The sequence below is a fragment of the Macrotis lagotis genome, chromosome 1, assembly GCF_037893015.1.
Source record: "Macrotis lagotis isolate mMagLag1 chromosome 1, bilby.v1.9.chrom.fasta, whole genome shotgun sequence".
Lineage (NCBI taxonomy): Eukaryota > Metazoa > Chordata > Mammalia > Peramelemorphia > Peramelidae > Macrotis > Macrotis lagotis.
In genome coordinates, this window is record NC_133658.1 from 198309763 (window position 1) to 198331538 (window position 21776).

The following is a 21776-nucleotide window of genomic DNA, read 5'->3' on the forward strand; positions in this document are numbered from 1 at the left end:
AATATGTTTCCTTATGAATAACATAATTTTTTTTTGAGTTGGACCTGATTCCATTCTGCAGATATGATCAAAATAACAGTTTTGTCTTCCCACCCCCCTTAGATAATACTTTCTGTCTCTATTTCTATAGCTCTCCTTCCCTCCCCTTTTCACATTCATGCATCCATTTGTCTTTGTGTGTGTGTGTGTGTGTTTGTATATACAGCTTTATTGAAATGGAGATGTGGGTGGGGTGGGGAGGAGGAGAGATAGAGGATAAGTGGATGTCTGGACCTGCAACTTCATCAGCATAGGAAATTCCCTGGTCAGGAAATTCCATTTGTTAAGGCAGACCAGCAATTCCTCTGTAAACTGATATCCTTAGAGAATTCTATGGGAGCACCAAAAGGCTAAGTATCTTGCTCAGAGTCACAAAGTTAATAAGTATCAGAGGCAAAGCTTGAACCCAGGACTTCCTGACTCTTGAGGCTTGCTCTCTATTCACTGTGCCATGTTACTCATTATTACCCCATATATCTCAAATTCATTTTAATTTATTTCTTTTCTGCATTGTCCTTTTTGTCATTTTTCTTATTCTTTGAACACTTTCTGATTTAAAAACCCTATATAAAAAAATATAAATCAGCTTACACCTAAAGTGATTTCTTGAAAGTTGCTAAGGGAAGCAGCTAGTTGCTGGGGGACAGGGGGAGAACCCAGTGGATAGAGTACCAGTCCTGGAGTCAAGAGGACCAGAGTTCAAATCTGACCTTAGGCACTTAATAATTGCCTAACTGTGTAGACTTGAGCAAGTCACTCAATCCCATTGCTTTAAATAAAATAAAAAGAAAAACTCAAAAAAAAAAAAAAAGAAAACTTCCAAGGGATATCATTGTTAAAAAACAAAACAGTATTTTGTATATAAAAGACTTTCAATAAATTCCCAGTTTGAAAGTTCATTAAATTAAGGAAACAATCATTTAATGCAAAATTGCTTCCTCCTGATAGATAGATGTTTTGACTTTTGTAAGAAAAGAAAAATTATTATACAGAAAAAACAAAATAGAAGGTATTTGTACAGGGTACTTAAAGAATTAAAGTAAGATCTTTTCTTGTACTTAATAGGGGTTTAAGAAAAATGTTGGGGGTGGCTAGGTGGTGCAGTGGATAGAGCACTGGCCCTGGAGTCAGGAGTACCTGAGTTCAAATCCAACTTCAGACACTTAATAATTGACCTATCCATGTGTCCTTAGGTAAGTCACCTAACCCCATTTGCCCTGCAAAAAAACCTAAAAAAAAAAGTTGAGGCAAACTGTATTTTCTCACAAGCTTAAAGAGTAAAGAGTAAAGAGACTATTTGCCCAAGACCAGACCAACACAAGTTAGTGATGAGACAAAGTGGGGAAGGAGTAATGGCAATTCCTAATTGAAGACACAGGAAATGAAGTTCAAATTTGAAAGTAATGGATCGTAAGATCATAGTTCTAGAGTTTGAAGGGACCTCAGAACTCATCTATTTCTTTTTTTTTTGAGGTCTTTGAAAGGCAAATGGGATTAAGTGGCTTCCCCAAGGCCACACAGCTAGGTCATTTATTAAGTGTCTGAGGTGGGATTTGAACTCAGTTACTCTTGACTCCAGGGCCAGTGTTCTATCCACTGCCCCACCTAGCTACCCCCCCAAGAACTCATCTATTTCAGCCTCCTCATTTTACCAATGAGGAAAATGGGGTACAGAGGGATTAATTCATTTATTCAATGTTATACAAGTAGCAAATAAACCTGAACTGTGACTTGAATCTGGGTTTTTAAATTCTAAATTAATCACTTTTTTTCATCACATCACACTATTTTCCAAGGCAACAAAGTATAAAAAAAAAGATGAGTTGAAAAGGCTAGTTGTAAGTATGGATTCAGAAAACCATGGAAGTGAAAGGAATTTTCCAAGATCTAGAGAGAAAAGATCCTGAGGCGGCTAGGTGGTACAGTGGATAGAGCACTGACCCAGGAATATCTTAGTTCAAATCTGGCCTCAGACACTTAATAATTACCTAGCTGTGTGGTCTTGGGCAAGCCACTTAACCCCATTTGCCTTTCAAAAACCTTGAGAGAGAGAGAGAGAGAGAGAGAGAGAGAGAGAGAGAGAGAGAGAGAGAGAAGATCCAAGGATACAAGGATAGAGTCCTAAGGATTTCCACTCTCAATTGTGGAGGAGGAATAACACAGAAGACATGAGTTTGAATTCTGAATCAACTGCTTACTACCTATATGGACTTGAGCAAGTCACTTCATTGTTTAAAAAAACAAAACAAAACAAAAATCTAGACTAAATTACCTTGATAGTTCCTTCTGCCTCTAAATTTATAATCCTGCAAACCAGGAAAGTAGATAGCTGGATAGGAACTAGTGTTCAGTGAAGTAGGAGACCCAGAGAGAACTGTATTAGGGAAATCCAAAGGAAGAGATCAGCATCAATAAAGGGAAAGATGTCAGTGGTGCCAAATACTACAGAAACGACAATGAGCTTGAGGACAGAAAGTGGCCAGTAGGCCTACAAACAAAAATCATTTTGTGATCTCAGAGACAGCAAGTCCAGTACTGTGGTGGGGATGGAAGTCAGATTGTAAAATTTTGAGAAGATAGTTCTGAGGAAGTAGAAGCAGTGTGTTGATACTACTTTCTTAAGTTTTTTGAAATAAAAAAGGGAGAGATAGGACAATAGTTCGATTTGGGAGATAGTCAAAGGTAAGTATTTTTAACCTTAGGAAAGCTTAAATATTCTTGTAAGCAAAGAAGGAGTTAAAGGGGAGTAGCCATTAAAAATGAGAGGAATATAAAAAGGAAGGGGCTTAGTAGTAGAAGTATTATTTCTAAATTCAATTCTAGAAAGTTAAATAAAGTACCTATAACATATAAGTTGCTGTTTTAGTTTTGACAATAAGGAAAATAACTTCATCTTTTAAAAATGAAGGAAAGGAAAAAAGGATATATCATGACAGAAAAAAATGACCAACACTAAATATATTAGAACATTAAATGCTATATTAAATATTCACAAATATTAAATATATACATTCAAGTTCTCAAATCAAGAAATGCAAAACAGGGGGTGGCTAGGTGGTGCAGTGGATAAAGCACTGGCCCTGGAGTTAGGAGTACCTGAGTTCAAATCCGGCCTCAGACACTTAATAATTACCTAGCTGTGTGGCCTTGGGCAAGCCACTTAACCCCATTTGCCTTGCAAAACAAATCCAATGCCCTACAATATAAAAAAATTTACAATTAATATTGACTTATTCAATAGATATATGTAACTCATGATCCCAAACTGAAGATTATGAGTTCATCTGAATTAAGTTCAGTCTTGAAAGTCTAATCATACATCACTCTCCTCGGATGATGGTGTTTTCCATTGGAAATATAAGAGTATGACTTGCATATATAACTCCTTATTAAAGGTAAAAGGGCTCTCTATATACATGTAAGAAATTGGATGGACAATAAAAAAGCATAGGAAAAGTTCTGTTTAACTTGGCAGAAAATCAAAATGTACAAAAGCCCCACATCAGAATCACATAATAATCAAAACAACCATGGTAGGACTCCATTTTCCCCAGAGACTGCTCTGTTGAGGTATTTTCCCCTCGAAAAGGGGACAAATTTGTGGTTACTAGAGTGCTGACCCTTCCACCATGGAAGTTGTCCATAATTATAGTACTACATTGTGGTGGAGACCCCTCTACCAAGGGAAAGAACTAAAGACTGAAAGAGAACTAATTCCCTTGAACCTGCACAGCCCATATAATTCCAAAGTATTAATGAGGGTTTGCTCTACCCACTATGACTACCCCTTGCGATGCCTTTTCCTAGAAACTTCTACTCTTCTTTTTTAGGAAACTTGACTCAGGAATTGCTATACAATTTCTTGTCTACAAAAGCCATATAGTTCCCTGGAGGGGATAAATAGTGCAGGTTTAACCTCCAGAAAATAAAGTCAAATTTATCTCCTCCAAAGACTTATAACTGTCCATTTTAAGAGACCAGTTCAAATATTCAATCCAGGTACTCTGAAACTGAGATGAATAAATCAATCATCCAAAATGTGGCCTCAATGAGTATACCTGTAGTATTCAGGGCAAGGAAAATACACATACCATCACGAAAAATGCAGAGCAGTTCAGTGGCACAGTAGATAGAGTGTTGGGATTTAAATCAGGAAGATTCATCTTCAGGAAGAGTTCAGACACTTCCTATCTCTATAATCCTGGACAAGTCACTTAACCCTATTTGCCTCAGTTTCTTTATCTTGTAAAATGAGCTAGAGAAGGAAATAACAAACCATGCCAGTACTTTTGCCAAGAAAACCCCAAATGGGGGATAAAAGTCTGACACAATTGAAATGACTGGATAATAGTAACAATCAAGAAGACATTTTTTTTTTTTAGGATTTTGCAAGGCAACTGGGGTTAAGTGGCTTGCCCAAGGCCACACAGCTAGGTAATTATTAAGTGTCTGAGACCGGATTTGAACCCAGGTATTCCTGACTCCAAGGCCGGTGCTTTATCCACTATGTCACCTAGCCACCCCAAGAAGACATTACTAATCCCAGAAAAATATCTCAAGTATGGAGTCAATGGGTATATTTATCCCTTTTAAAGAAACATTTTTGATCAATTAAAAATAAAAGGTTTTTTTTTCTTCTAACCTTTCTTACCTGGGTAACTATCCACTAGAACACATCCTCTATACATTCCTGTATGTATATATTTCATTTCCACTTTCATATAAGGGTTATATCAATATGCCATTATACTGATATGAAATCAGAAGAGTCTTGGGGTGAATCCCATTTCTAACATAGGAATTGATGGGCAAGTAATATTATATCTCTGAGCCTCAATTTCTTTACTTATAAAATGTTCATGATCTTGCCTGTGGTATCTACCTTATGGATTTGTTATGAGAATCGTTAAGTAATCTAGGTAGATAAAGTATCACCCCAAAGAATCTTGAAGTTCTTTAATCCAAAAGAATCACAAATCTATTCCCAATCCCTATAATGATGATGACAATAATAATTTCTATCTACATGAATACTGGCACACTCAAAACAATTACCCTTTCTTCTATTTCTTATTTTTAAACTGAAAATTCAAATAAAATATTAACTTCTTTTTAGTAGACTATCTTTGGTATCTCTTTTGCAAATTGCTTACCACATTGTTCCTAATTGTAATAAAAAACAACCATATAAAAGCTATTAGGAGGAGAAACTGGAAAACCTCACACCTCCATGTGTTTCCCATGACAACCAAAGGAAGGAAATAAACTAATATCAAATGGGAGAAGAAAGTATGCTTCAGAACAATTCTCTACATTTTAATACACTATCACTTGAAATTCAAGTACATTCGGTGCTTTTTAAAGAGCTATTTAACTGTAATGAGATGGCTTTCTCTATTTCCTGCTTCTTTCCACCATTTCATCCCAAACAATATTATACAAACACATTCCTCTTTAGGTATGTTATACTACTCAACAGTTGACTGTGGAAGACTGAAAGGGACTCCATTTCGATGTACTCTCTTCGATGGTCTCCTAACTTGGCCTGCCTTTAGGGGAAGAGCAAAAAGGCCATTCCACTGGCATGTTTATCCAATGCCTTGAGAGGACTCCTCCTAAAGTCCAAACTTTAAAGGGAGTTGAATATTGATCATCTATCTGAACTTATGCTTTAATGATTAACAAACTCCTTCCCAACCTTTAACACAGAGACTGGCACAGAGTAGGCCCTTAATAAATGTTTATTGATTAACTATTTTTTTAGTGATCCTTGCTCTGCTAAGACTAAACACTGATTTCTCCTACTATCCTTTGCATTTACTCTTATTCATATCTTGCTGAATGTAGATGGAGGAAATTGTGAAACCATGACTTGATCCTATACTAATTTATGTTACATAATCTCAGCTGGGCCCTCAGAGCAGCAAAACAATCCTCTTATAACCTTCTAATCAATGCATTATTGCATTTATCACAGTGGCTTTTCCAAATCTTTTCATCCCCCCTGAAAATTCCCATAGCTCCTCCTTTGCCCAAGCTGAGAACTTTGTCATATTTCACTGAAAAGAAAACATTGGAACCATTCACCAAGAGCTCCTTCTTCTCCTCCCCAATTTATCTCACTTCACCTCATGGTACTATCTTCTTTTTTACCACTCGCTCACATGAAGCAGCAAACCCCTTTATATGCACAAGTGATCCCACTATCCTCTTATTATCTTTACCCTCTTATTTATCTTCCATCTCTCCCTGAATTCTGTCTGCTTTCCTATTGACAACAAACATATGCATTCTCAATCTGAAGAAAAATTCCTAAAAAGCCTAAAAGGAAAAAACCAATCCTTACTTGATCCATCAATATCAAGTAGCTCTCATTTCATTTTTCTTCTCCATTTTGTGACCAAACACTTTGAGAAAGTTTTCTACATTTGTAGCTTTCATTCTTCCTCTCATTCTCTTAATTTTTACTGGCTTCCAAGATCAACATTTAACTAAAGTACCTTCTCCAAAGTTACAAATGAATTGACAAATCAAAACATCTTTCCTCAATTCTCATCCTTCTTGACCTTTCTGCATTCTTTGACCATACGACATACCTTCTCCTTAATGCTTTCTCCTCCCCCGATTTTTGAGACACTTCTCTATCTTGGTTCTCCTATAAAAATGACTGACTACTCCTTCTCAATATACTTTGATTTTCATCTAGGTCATGCTTGCTAACAGTGGTTGTCCCACTGAACTGGACCCTCTTCTCTTTTTTCTCTATAGTATTTCTTATCAGTTACAGTTTGGACTTACCTAGCATCCATCCACCTTTATCTCTCTCCCATCACCTTTCTCCCCACCCTGGCTTTTTAAATTCCTTTGTATGTTGTCTTTCTGCATTAGACTATGAGCTTCTCAAGGGTAGGAACTTCCTTTTTTTTTAAAACTATATTTATATTCCCAGTCTTTCTCTCAGAGACATGCACAGAATAGGAACTTAATAAATGTTTATTGATTTGACTATTTCATTCAGTGACCCCACAGTTCCCATGGGTTCAACTATCATCTTTATGCTAATGATTCTCAGTTCTACTTATCTAAGTCTAACCATTTCTCCTGACTTCCAGATTCACATCTTTAATTGTCAATCGGTCATCTTGAAGAAGATATCCTATAGACATCTTTAATTCAAGGTATCCAAAACTAAACCTATTTTTTTCCCCTTAAAACTTCCCTTCTTTCTAAATTGCCTATTAAGACCATTACCATTGTTCCCAGTCACCCAGGCTAACAACCTAGGTGTCATTTTTGACTTCTCACTATCTTTCAGTCCTCACAACCAATCTATTAACAAAGTCTATCACTTTCATCTTTTGAATGTATTCTCTTCTCTCCTCTGATGCTGCTGCTGCTGCCCTCATACAGACCTTCATCTCTTAGACTGGTTAATCTGACTGCCACATCACTCCTTACTAAAGTCCATTCTCCATTTACTCAACAAAAATTTTTACCAAAGCACAGGTCCAAGCACATTATTTACCTATTCAATAAACTCCAGTGGTTTCCTAGTACCTCCAGAATCAAATATAAAATCCTCTGGTTACTTCAAAGTCCTTCATAATCTGATAGCCTTCCTAACTTTGCAGTCTTCTTATACCTTATATACTGCCAAGAACTCTTCAATGCAATCTAAGCTTGAGGTCAGGAAAGATATCCTAATAATCAGAACTGTACATACAAAAGTAGAGTGGGATGACTTGAATGGTGGTTGTTGGAAGTTCTCAAGCTAGGCTAAACAACTACCTGCAGAGAATGTTATAGTGGGAATTCCCTTTGTATATGAGACTCTCCCTATTCTTTAGAGTTAGATAGCCATTAAAGTGCATTCCCAAACTCAAATTCTGTGATTTTCTCCTATCACAATTGTTAGACCTACTATCAGGAAGCTGAAAATGGTCTTAGAAAGTTGCCCAGGATCAGAGTCAACTCTCATACTGTTGTTGTATAGCTACTATGAGACCTTTCCTCCCTCTCCTTTCTACTCCCCTCAAATACCTATAAGAACAGTGTCCTTTAAGGGAATGAATGTAATGTATGCTAGAGAACCAGAAGAGTGTCCAGTTTCCCCCACCCCCCACCTCCACCTAGTCTAGTAACAATCTAGAGGAGTTTGATTAATATTCACTGCCTTTGAAAGACTTTAAATGCAAGAGAGATAATTAGAGAGAAATAAGGTTGTATTATCAATTCCTAAACATGTGCCTTGGATGACAATTCTATAATGGCAAAAATTATGAATTTGTAGTCACAGAATCTAACATCACTGATGCAAGGAGAACAACTATCTCTTGGGAGATGGGGGAAGTTGGAATCTTTCCCTTTTATGGAAGTAAAGACTATACCCAATGACAGAGGAAGATAGAGTTGAACAGATGACCTGTTGTATCTGATGGCAATACTTGATACTGGCTACTAGAAGATATGGGAGAGTCAAACTTCAGAGAGCCTATGAAAGAATGAATAATTCTTAATATACAAGACCTGTTATGCAAATGCATGGGGAACTACTTGCTGGAATCTCTGCCTCACTGAAACAATGAGATGCTCTATAGTTCTTTGGGAGTAGCTTATGCACAGTGAAAGCTATTTTCCAGAAATCCCCTTTTGAGTTTGATTTTACCTTGAACATTGAGTAACACTTTCCTGCTCAGAGAAATTTTCTTTCTTCAATTTTACGAACCTTGTACTTGCAATGGAAGCAAAGTAGCTGAAAACCCTGGGTGACAGAAGAGAATAATGTCCCCAAATATTCTATATGGGGGTTAGAGTAAAATTGTTAGAAATTACTCAGAGTGAATTCATCCTTTTACACTTTGTGCTGTGAGAACTTCCTATATAAGAGCTTACAAATGTTAAGAAAGTACTATTGAAATTAAAATGAACTGTGAATTCAAGACTGAAATGTCTCCATGTCCAACTGAAAAGAAAACTCCAGTGTTTCCAATATTGAATCTCTCTGTGTAATGACATTATTTTTTGTTATGCATGTCTTGAATTTATTTATGGGCACATAAATCTAGGTTTACATACTACTGCCTCTGACATATGATACCATAGAGTAAGTGACAATATTTTAACTGTATATATATATATATTGTAAAGGCTACTAGGACCTCCTCCATTCTTATTAACCTTAAACTCTCCTTTCTTTTTTTCTTTCTTTTTTTTTTTGAATTTTACAATTTTTCATCCAGCCTCGCTCCCCTTCCCCTACCCACCCCAGAAGACAGTCTGATAGTCTTTACATTGTTTTCATGCTATATATTGGTCAAAATTGAATGTGTTGAAAGTAAAATCATATACTTAAGGAAAAAACTAAAAAGGTAACAAAATTACTTAATACATAAGATAACTTTTTTATTTTTTAGATTGAAGGTAATAGTTTTTGGTCTTTGTTTAAACTCCACAATTCTTTCTTTGGATATAGATTAACCTCTCCTTTCATAGAACACATAGTGGCTGTGTTCTCCTGAGCATAAACCTCTTAGTATACTATACACTTCTTTCAGAGGCCAAATTGCAGAATATAAGCCAGCTGGCACTGGCACGGGGTTTCCTCACAATGAAATTAAATCTGGTTTCATTACTGTCTCATCATATGGAAAGGAATAAGGACTAGTTCCATGATTCCATTGGAAAAGGGAAATGCTGGTTAAATAATTTTTCTCAAACAAATTACCTTCTTTGTAAATTATAAACATGGAGAGTTGCCTAGAAATCTAAGAGACTGAGTGTCTTGACTAGAATCACACATTCGGGATATATAAGAGGCAAGATTTGAACCCAGGTCTTCCTAGCTCCAAGGTCAGCTTTTTATCCTCTATATCATGCTGCCTCACCCATCATATGAGAAAAATACAATAAAAATATTTTTGTCAAGAGACCAAGTTTAAGTTTTTTAACTGTTTTCTTTATTTTCTATTTTATATATCAATAAATCAACTCTCAATCAACAGAAATATACAATGCCAAGTAAGTGATACAAATGCAAAAACAAAATAGTTACTTCCCTCAAAAAGCATAGACTGTACTGAATGCTCACAGTTGCTCTTAAGATAAAAAAAGTCTAAATTTTAAATCCTACTGAAAGTTTTATTCCTCTCCCAGAGTAAATATGTCCCTTCCAATCTCATCACCATATAGTTAACTCAAACCCAGACATCACCTCTCTCAACTCCTCCCAATGGCTTTCTTTAGGGGGCAGAAATTGGATTTTAACTCATCCTTCTTTGCATCTGTCTCTCTGGTTTCAACTCTAAATGCCAGTGATCCCTTGATGTTCCTTACAATACCCTTCCCTCCTGTCTCTTTTGTGTGTTATTTCCCCAATTAAATTGCTAGGTTTGTTTAGTTTTTCATTTTCTTATTTATATCCTCAAAACTTAGCACAGTTCATGGTCCAAAGTTGGCACTTAATATATGTTTATTGAATTTAATTGCTTTTTGTTTGTTTAAAAAAAAGCTATTTTTCCATTTTTAGAGTTCTACCTATGACTCTTCAAAGGATAGATGTTATCCTAAATTAGCTAAAGACTAATCATTCAGAATTCTGACCAAGATGGTGTAGAGAAAACAGGCACTGTGTTAAGTGCTCCTAGTTTCCCTCAAAATTAACATGAAAGAAACCTCTTAAACAGAAATTCAATCCACAAAACTCAGAAAAAGAAGCTAGGAGAAGAACACCTACCAACAAGATCCGTCTCAGGGGAGCACAGTTAAACCAGGAATGGAGAGCAGAGGGAGAGTGCAGGGATAGCAGTGGGGTGAAACCAGAGGGCCAGCCTTAACCAAAGAGACTTGAGTGAATGGCAGGTCCAAGGACCAATTTTAACCATGGAATCTTTGGCTGGGGGGGGGAGGAACTCTGGTGAACCCCAGTCATCAGAAGGATGAGTTCCAGCACAGGAAGCTACTGAGTACCTCTGGTACTCTGGAAAATGACCAGCTGGACATAGGACTTGAGCTCCATACTTTTTTGCAAAGCCCTCTTCCCAGAACAAAGGGTAACTGCCCCCCCACCTCCTCAGGCTCAGGTGTGGGCAACAGAATAACTCAGCTGAAAGGGAGATTAACTCCTTCCCCCAGGTCCCAGCCCATTGTTCAAGAATAATTCAGACCCCTTTTCCCCTCCTCTCTCTTTCCTTACTTTCTCCAGGATTAGGGAGAGAGCTTCAAACACTCCAGAGAAAGCAACCAGCACTCCTATGGGTTGGCCCTTGGAATTACTAAACCAAGTGAACAAAGACTCTAAGGTTTTCAAAAGCAAATTTTTGAGACAGCCCTCCCCCTACACAAGATCCCAGGAAAATTTTAAAAGGTCATTGTAAAGGAGGGCCCATGGGAAAATTCTTAGAAGAAAGAGATTTCTAACCTAGAGAGATCTAGCATTTCTGAGGAGAATATGAATTGGTCCCCAGAGCAGAAAGACTTTCTGGAAGAAATCAGGAAGGAGTTTAAAAATCAATTGGAAAAATTGGGAAAAGAAAGAAACTCAAGAGAAAATTAATATGTTGGAAGAGAAAATTAACATCTCTCAAAAGGAAAACAAATCCTTGGAAAATACAATTGGACAAATACAAAAAAAGAAAATAATTCTCTCAAAAATTACACTTGGGCAAATAGAAAACTCTTTCAAAAATAGAATTCACCAATTGGAAAGGAATTGCAAAAGGTAAATGAAGAAAATTCTTCTCTAAAAGAAAGGGAATCTGTGGAAAATAATGACTTCATGAGAAAACAAGATTCCATTAAAAAAAAACCAAAAGATTGAAAAAAAATAGAATAAAATGTAAAATACCTCATCAGCAAAACCACTGACCTCAAGAATAGATCGAGAAGGGACAACCTGAGAATTATAGACCTTCCTGAAAACATTAAAGAGAAAAAAAAAGCCTCAACTGAATATTACAGGATTTAGTGATGGAAAACTGCCTTGATATCATGGAACCAGAGGGCACAATAGTTATTGAAAGAATACATCAATCCCCTCCTGAAAGAGATCCTAAAATGAAAACACTAAGGAATGTTTTGGCCAAATTCCAGAACTATCAGATAAAAGAGAAAATCCTGCAAGCAGCCAGAAAGAAACAATTTAAATACCAAGGAGTCCCAGTAAGGAATATGCAGGACCTGGCTGCATCAACATTAAGGGATTGAAGGGCATGGAATGAGATATTCAGAAGAGCAAGGGAGCTTGGAATGCAGCCAAGAATCCACTATCCAGCAAAACTGAGCCTTCTCTTCCAGGGGAAAAGATGGACATTTAATAAAATGGGAGACTTACAACATTTACTGATGAAAAGACCAGAGCTAAATAGGAGACTCAAGAGACACATGAAAAGGCAAAAAGATACATTAAAAAATGAATAGACAAACAAACAAACAAACAAATAAATGAGTAGATGGGGGGGTGCTATCCAATAAGATAAAACTGGCTATATCCCCACCTGGGAGAAAGATTCTCATAACACTTGAGAATTCTAACTCTATTACAGAGAATATACTTAGCCAGAAGTGATGGACACTCATGACTTTTCTGTGACTCACATAGAATGAATTAATAACAATATGGATGGAGGAGATTAAATGGGATAAATCTCATTACATTAAGAAGTACAAAAGACCTATTGCAATAGAGGGGGGGGAAAGGGAAGAGATGAGAACCACTTGACTCTTCCTCTTATCAGACTTGGCATAAAGTCAACTTACACACACACTCAGTTAAGCTAAGTATCTTACCTTTGAAGTAATAAAAGGGGAAAGGGGGGAGAACTAACAGAAAGAAGGGAAGGAAGAAGGGGAAAAGGGAAAGGGAAAAGAAAGAGGAGGGGGTTGATGAAGGAGGGCAAACACACTGAAGGTGGCATTATTTAGTATCAAAATACGGGGGAATATGGATAAAGTGAAAAAAGGGGGAAAAATACAGGAAGATAGAAGATAGAATGGAGGGAAATAAAGAGTTAATAAGTATAATTTGGAATGTGAATAGAATAAACTCTCCCTTAAAATGTAAGCAAATAGTGGAGTGGATTAAAAACCAGAATCCTACAATATGTTGCTTACAAGAAACCCATCTAAAGCAAAGAGATACATGTAGAGTAAAGGTAAAAGGATGGAGTAAAATATTTTTTGCATCAGCTAAAGTGAAAAAAGCAGGGGTAGCAATCCTTATCTCAGACAAAACTGCTGCAAAAATAGATAGCATTAAAAGAGATATAGAAGGACACTATTCTCCTAAAAGGCATCACAGACAATAATTTCAATACTAAATATTTATGCACCCAATGGTACAGCATCCAGATTCATAGAGGAAAAGTTGAAAGAAGACATAGACAGCAAAACTCTACTAATGGGATACCTCAACCTCCCATCTCTGATTTAGATAAATCTAATTATAAAATAAGCAAGAAGGAAGTTAAGGAGGTAAATAGATTATTAGAAAAATCTAGATATGATAGACTTATGGAGGAAGCTAAATGGGGATAGAAAAGAATATATCTTTTTTTCTGCAGTACATGACACACAAAAATTGACCATGTACTAGGGCATAAAAACCTAGTGACCAATTTCAGAAAGGCAGAAAGGCAGAATAGTGAATACACCTTTCTCAGATCATAATGCAATAAAAATCATATGCAATATTGGATGAGGGAGATATTTTAAAGAATGAGTGGATCAAAAAAAATTATAGAAAGAATTAATTATTTCATTCTAGATAATGATAATAATGAAACAACATACCAAAACCTATAGGATTCACTCAAGGCGGCTGTCAGGGGATATATTATATCTTTAAATGCTTACATGACTAAATTAGAGAAAGAGGAAATCAATTAACTAAATATGCAACTAAAAAAATTAGAGAAAGAGCAAATTAAAAATCCCCAATTAAATACCAAATTAGAAATTCTAAAAATTAAAGGAGAAATTAAATAAAACCAAGAGTTGGTTTTATGAAAAAAACAATAAAATTAATAAACCTCTGGTCAGTTTGATTAAAAAAAGAAAGAAGAAAACCTAATTATTAGTATCATAAATGAAAAGGATGGACTCACCACCAATGAGGAGGAAATCAAAGTAATAATTCAGAATTATTTTGCCCAACCCTATGCCAATAAATTTGATGATCTAAGTGAAATGGATGAATATTTATGAAAATGTTTCCCAGGTTAAATGAAGAGGAAATTAAATACCTAAATATCCCTGTCAAAGAAAAAGAAATTCAACAAACCATTATTGAATTCCCTAAGAAAAAATCTCCAGGGCCAGATGGATTCGTAAGTGAATTCTATCAAACATTTAAGGAATAATTGGCTCCAATTCTATATAAACTCTTCAGAAAAATAGGTGAAGATGGAACTCTGCCTAACTCTTTCTATGTCAACAATATGGTGCTGATACCTAAACCAAGAACAGAAAGAAAATTATAAACTTATCTCCCTGATGAATATAGATGCAAAAATATTAAATAAAATCTTAGCAAAATGATTACAACAAGCTATCACTAGGATAATACATTATGACCAAATAGGATTTATCCCAGGAATGCAGGATTGGTTCAATATTAGGAAAACTGCTAGTATGAATAATTATATCAATAACAAACCTATCAGAACTCATATGATTATATCAAAAGATGCTGAAAAAGCTTTTGGCAAAATACAGCACCCATTCATATTAAAAACACTAGAAAGAGAGTAGGAATAAATGGATTGCTCCTTAGAATAATAAGAAGTATCTATCTGAAACCATCAACAAGGATCATATGCAATGGGAATAGGCTAAAGGCATTCCCAATAAGATCAGGGGTGAAACAAGGATGCCCATTATCACCACTACTATTCAATATTCTATTAGAAATGTTAACTTCACCTGGAGGGATTTGCATGAACTGATGCTGAGGGAGATGAGCAGAAGCAGAAAAACACTGCATACCCTAACAGCAACATAGGGGGGTGATGATCAACCTTGATTGACTTGCTCATTCCATCAGTGCAACAAACAGGGACAATTTGGGGCTGTCTGCAATGGAGAATACCATGTGTATCCAGAGAAAGAACTGTGGAGTTTGAACAAAGACCAAGCACTATTACATGTAATTTAGGGGGGAAAAAAACCTGATATCTTATTGTCTGATCTGGCTATCTCTTATACTTTTTTTAGGTTTTTTTTTTTTTGCAAGGCAAATGGGGTTTAGTGGCTTGCCCAAGGCCAAACAGCTAGGTAATTATTAAGTGTCTGAGCCCGGATTTGAATCCAGGTACTCCTGACTCCAAGGCCGGTGCTTTATCCACTACACCACCTAGCTGCCCCTCTCTTATACTTTATATTTCTTCCTTAAGGATATGATTACTCTCTTATCACATTCAATTTGGATCAATGTATATTTTAAAGCATCAGTCATCAAAACCGTTTCGTATTGGCTAAGAAATAGTTGTGTATCAGTGGAATAGACTAGGTGCAACAGCAGGAAATGCTTATAGTAATCTGCTGTTTGATAAACTCAAAGAGTCCAGCTATTGGGATAAAACTCTCTCTTCGATAAAAAAACTGTTGGGAAAATTGGAAGTTAGGCAGAAACTTGAATTAGACTAACACCTCATACTATACCAAGATAAGACCAAAATGGATATGGGATTAAAAACATAAAAAACAATACTGTAGGTAAACTGGAAGATCAAGGAGTAGTATACCCATCAGATCTATGGAAAGGGAAGCAGTTTATGATCAAGGAAGAAATGGAGAACATCATTAAAAACTAGATAATTTTGATTTCGTTAAATTTAAAAGCTTTTATACGGACAAAACCACTGTAACCAAGTTCAAAAGAAATGTAGTAAATTGGGAACAATTTTTACAAATAGTATTTCTGACAAAGGACTCATTTCTAAAATATATAGAGAACTGAGTCAAATTTTCAAAAAACCAAGCCATTTTCCAATTGACAGATGGTCAGAGGATATGCAAAGGCAGTTTACAGATGAGGAAATCAAAGAGACCCATAGTCATATGAAAAATTGCTCTAAATCACTAATTATTACAGAAATGCAAATTAAAGCATCTCTGAGGTACCACCTCATACCTCTCAGACTGGCCATTATGATCAAAAAGGACAATAATCAATGTTGGAAGGGATGTGGGAAATCTGGGACACTAATACATTGTTGACAGAGCTGTTAACTCATCCAACCTTTCTGGAGAGCAATTTGGAATTATGCCCAAAAGGCAACAAAAATGTGCATATCCTCTGATCCAGCAATACCACTTTGGGTCTATACCCTGAAGAGATCATGAAAAAGGGTAAAAATATCACTGGTAAAAAATATCCATAGCAGCCCTGTTTGCGGTGGCAAAGAACTGGAAATTAAGTGAATGTCCTTCAATTGGGGAATGGCTTAACAAACTGTGGTGTATGTAAGTCATGGAACACTATTGTTCTATTAGAAACCAGGCAGGATGGGAATTCAGGGAAGCCTGGAAGGACTTGCATGAACTGATGCTGAGTGAGATGAGCAGAACCAGAAGAACACTGTACACCCTAACAGCAACATGGGGGTGATGATCAACCTTAATGGACTTGTTCATTCCATCAGTGCAACAATCAGGTACAATTTTGGAGTATCTGTGATGGAGAAGACCATCTGTATCCAGAGAAAGAACTGTGGAGTTTGAACAAAGATCAAAGACTATTACCTTTAATTTAAAAAAAACAACATTATCTTAATATGTAATTTTGCCATATCTTATACTTTTTTTTCCCTTAAGGATATGATTTCTCTCTCATCACATTCAACTTAGATCAATGTATACCATGAAAATAATGTGAGTACTAACAGACTGCCTTCTGTGGAGGGTGGGGGAGGGAAGCAAGATTGTAAAACTCAAAATAAATAAAATCTTTCAAAAAAAGACTAATCATTCTCTAAATAAGGAGAAAATGTCACTTATTCTGCAAAGTTTTGTCAAGATAAATAGAATTAACATATGTCTTTTCAACAAATAAAATGCAATTTGAAAAAACAGTTATCCTTAACAAAAAAATATGGGAAATTATCAGTGAGAGAAAAGGTAATGAAGGGATAGAAGAAACCCATGTATACTTCCATAGGCCTATTACTGTAAGAAAATCTCTGTATAAAGGCATAAATCCATTACCTATTAAATAAGACTGAATCGTGGCAGTAATTATGTGATACATGTATCATTTTCTCAGAAACAAGTTACTTGAATCTGATTTCATTGAATAATTACTCTAATTTAAGGTTTTATCTTGAATATAACTAGGCAACAAGTTAGTGTATAAACAAAGCATTCTAAATCCACAATATTAAGCCATCTACAAAGAATTATTACCTAAATTTCCAAAGAATCCAAACTTCTAAAACTTTCCACAAATGCATTCAAGAAATGAGTTTTTCCCTCAGTAGAATTCCAACTAAAAATGTCTCAATCTCTGTCTTTCATACATTATAATTGAGAGAGTTCACATTTTGCTGTGATGAGGTAATTTTTTTTCTTAGAATAACAACTCTAGTATGAAAACATCTATTTTAACTAAAAAGTGGATGGTTTGGCTTTGTAAATAAATGAAAAGAAAAGAGGCAGTTTAATGTTTTGATTAGAGAGTCAATCTTGCATTTAGAAACTTTTAATTCAAGATATGATTAAAAAACAACTGAACAACAGCAGCAAAAAAAAAAAACCCAAAAAGCAGAATAGAGGAAGTTAAACTTATTAGAAATGCAAAAGATTTTACACAGTTACATCTTATTCATTGTGAGTATATTTAAAAGCAAAGGGGGGAAAGCAAGAATAGAGAATAAAACTGGCTTTAATTTGGTAGCATTTTTTATTTTGATGGATTCAAGATCTCTTGAACATAAGCACATCCATTAAATCCCCCAAGGAGGAACAAACAGATATGATAAAAAGAAATCAACAAATTTTGCTGTTGTTCAGTCTAATCATTTTTATTGGCATAACCTAAAATGAATTTCATTCTCCGCCCCCCCCAAAAGACAATTATGTGCCAAATTTATGGTAATTAAAGGTGCATATACAAGATAAAGTTTTTGAAATGACAGAAGTACCACCTAAGGCAAAAATTTCATGAAATAACATTGACTACTTAAATATTTAAAGCTACCACTCATACTTTCTTAACTACTCAGTCCATGTTATTGTGTGCAGCCAGTACACTCCATAGGCATATGTTCAGAGTTCAGATGAGGTGGTCCCTATTTCAAGCAATTCTATATAGGATAGGTAAATAAAAGTTGAATTTAGGTAACTATCTTCATTATTGGAAACAGTTTACCATAGTGATGAGACCACAGATTAGTCACAGTATCAAAAGTCAAGTTAAATGACTATTTCAAGATTCAGCAAATGGGAAAAAAGAAATTAATCCTACCTACATCATTAAATAAATCAACACTAATTATCACAAATACAACTTCTAGAAGGCCATACTACTAAATTTAAAATCACAGAGAAGCAAATTCACAGGGAAATATCTGGTTCAATGGGAATAACTAATTCTTCTTGTCATTTTAGCCTCCATTTAACAAATGGCATATTGCAGCATGCTAAAGCGAATATTCTGCTAACAATGCTGTTGCAACTTCATCTGAATTCAATATCAGGAAGTAAAGAAAATAGTGTAAGGAATAGAGGTTCTAACCATGTCAGGAGGCAGAATAATATCATAAGCTTTGAAGAATATTAAGACTGTCACTTACGTGGCTTAACATTGGCGACCACAATAATGCTTTCAGTGGAATGTGATGCAGGGTATCTGCTATTTTCTCCTTGGCCTTGACCACTGTTGTATTCTATGACCTCTACATGTCCAAGAGGAACACTCCATTTTAATAAATATCTTTGGCTGGTTGATATAGCCCCACTGCTTTCATGTGAAGTGCTGAAAGAATCAGAAGAGTTTTATGAGATATTATTAATTATATACTTTTTGGCATTTCCTGTCATAGCAGATATGAAAATAGAGGATGTTTAAAATGTTAAATTATAGGGGTTTTATCTTTTTTTGGAACAGGCTTTATGTGGCTTTGCATTTGGACTCCAAGTACATTAGAGGATGGAGAAATCTTTCCACTTTGAGTCAGAAAACCGAAGGAATAATAGTGAAATTACATATTTTTTCAGAAAGCATTACACTACTCAACTTAATGTTTAATTACCTATTAAAAAAGATGAGCTGACCCTGTGCTGTCCATCCTATTGAACAATTTAAAATACACTGAAGAATTATAGGACAAAATTTTTTATTCAGTTAGAAAATTAACTGACCATTTCTTACATGTATTTTGGTCATAACTTCAAACAAAAATCCTAGCATTGTCTTTCTTTTATGATCATAAGATTACAAGGTTATATAGATTTTGGATGGAAAGAATCCAATGTGGTCACTGCCCAAATTATACTGATGAGGAAACTGAGGTCCCAGAAAAATTAAGTGACTTGTCTGAGGTGACCCAGGTAAAAAAACAGCAGAGTTGATGCTCAAAATCATGTTCTCTGACTGAATCAAGTGTTTTTTCCATTCTATAATAATGTTGCTAATATACTTTTTTTTAAGGCAATGGGGTTAAGTGACTTGCCTGTGGTCACACAGTTAGGCAATTATTAAGTGTCTGAGGCCTCATTTGAACTCAGGTCCTCCTGACTTCAAAGGACTTATACTCTGTCCACTGTGCCACCTAGCTGCTCCCAGCTAATATACATTTAGTAGCTATTAATATATTCTCTATGTATTGCTTAATGTTATTATTATTGTTGATGTTAACAATATATATTGATTATAATGTGAGATTTATAAGTGCACCACTATCCTTTTATAGAAGAAGAAATTGAATTCAGAGAGGTTTTTAAGTGATTTTTCCAAGGTCCCAGAGTTAGTATATGTCTCTTTTGCTGATTTATCATCCATATCAAAGTTAGCCAAAAAGGATTTAAGTACTTACTATTTGCCAGATACTAGACTATGAATAAGTCTACAAAGAAAGTAAAAACAAACATAAATCCCTGTCCTCAAGGAGTTTTCATGCTAATGTGGAATGCTCCTCCCAGCATAAGCTGAACACTTCTATTACTCAACATCCCATCTCCATCTGCCTCTTTTCTCCTCTGATCAGAGGTCTCTCTCTCTCTCTCTCTCTCTCTCACACACACACACACACAAACACTCTTTTCAACTTCATTTTATGGTTTTCTTTCCCTATTAGAGGGCAAACTCCTTAATGGCAGACACTGTTTTTCTTTTCCTATTTATATAATTATTTATTTATATACTTAATAGCTATTTATTGAATTGAACTGATTTTAATTATTTCCTACATACACACACACACACACACACACACACACACATAAATATATACATATATATATATATATATATATATGTATGTATGTATATAGTAGAAAGGAGGTAATATGAAAGGGAAGGCATTAGCAGCTGGTGGTGAGAGAGAGCAGATTAGACTTCCTGAAGAAGATAAACTTTGACCTAGATCTTGAAGAAAGTCAGGAAAGTAAAGAAACAGAGGTGATTCAGCCCAGTATTTTAGGCAAGAGATGTGGTGTTAAAGTAGGTCAGATTAGTTGGCAAATAAATTTGAGACTGGAAAGTGAAAAGAGGTAAATTATTTAGAGATTTAAAAGTCATAGGATACTAAGATTTGATACTATAGGTATCAGCTGGAACCACTGGAGTTCACTTAGTAAGAAGCAGAGATGACATGACCTGCACTTGATTTTTTGTTTTTGTTTTTGTTTTTTTTTCCATTATAAATTTTTGGATGTAATCGGGATTAAATGATTCACCCAGAGTCACAAGTATATGAGGCCTATTTTGAACTCAGGCTCTCCTGACTTCAGGGTCAGGGCTCTATGCACTATGCCACCTAGTTGCTCTCAATCTAGAAAAATCACCTTGGCAACTAAGTGAAAGATGGTTTGAATGAAATGGGGAAGTATTTCAAGTATCATCTTTGGTTTGACATCTTCCTTGAATCCCTCAACCACTAAGGCCTTCTCTGTCAAACTATTTTATATTTAACTACTTTGTATATAATATCTGCATTTATTTGCCTTACATTTATGTTGTATACAATTAGATCACAGAAAGAGACATTAAGCACTTACTAGAAAAAAAAATACAAACAAAAAAATTCAGTTCCTGAATTCAAAGAGTTTGCATTCTTTATTTTTATATGTACTTGTAATCTCCCCCATTCGAATGTAAACTTCTTGCAAGCAGCAATCTTTGCTCTTATATGCAAAACATCTACATCAGAGTCTACAAGAGTGCTTGCACTTTAGTAAACAATAAATATTTATTGATTGGTTGTCAGAGATAGGATTTGAATTATGGTCTCTCCTGAAAGCAAATTCAAGTCTCTTTCCATTATGACTTCATTAGACATAAAGCAATTACTAAGTTCCTACTATGTGCCAAGCTTCAGGGAGACTGCTTGGTAGTTGTTCTTTGTTCTCAGAGAGAATCAAAATGACATCACCATATTGGAGTCAAGGTATAGTGAATCTAACTGTGGCCAATATAAGTTCAGAAGACTCTACCATAGATTGGACAAACAAATGTAAAAGAAAAGTCCTATTTCAAAGGGAACTTACATTGTAATAGGGTTAGATTAGACACAAAAGTTTAAAAG

At 35.3% G+C, this 21776-nt stretch overlaps 1 protein-coding gene across 9 annotated transcripts in view; it reads right to left on the bottom strand.

Moving 5' to 3' along the window:
• ARHGEF10 (Rho guanine nucleotide exchange factor 10) overlaps positions 1 to 21776 on the bottom strand; it is a 276879-nt gene that overhangs the window by 83066 nt on the left and 172037 nt on the right. For all 9 annotated transcript variants that reach the window (XM_074209540.1, XM_074209541.1, XM_074209539.1 and 6 more), the window contains one exon: positions 18825 to 19006. In XM_074209540.1, the coding sequence (XP_074065641.1) occupies positions 18825 to 19006 (182 nt within the window). The remainder of the gene's footprint in view (positions 1 to 18824; positions 19007 to 21776) is intronic.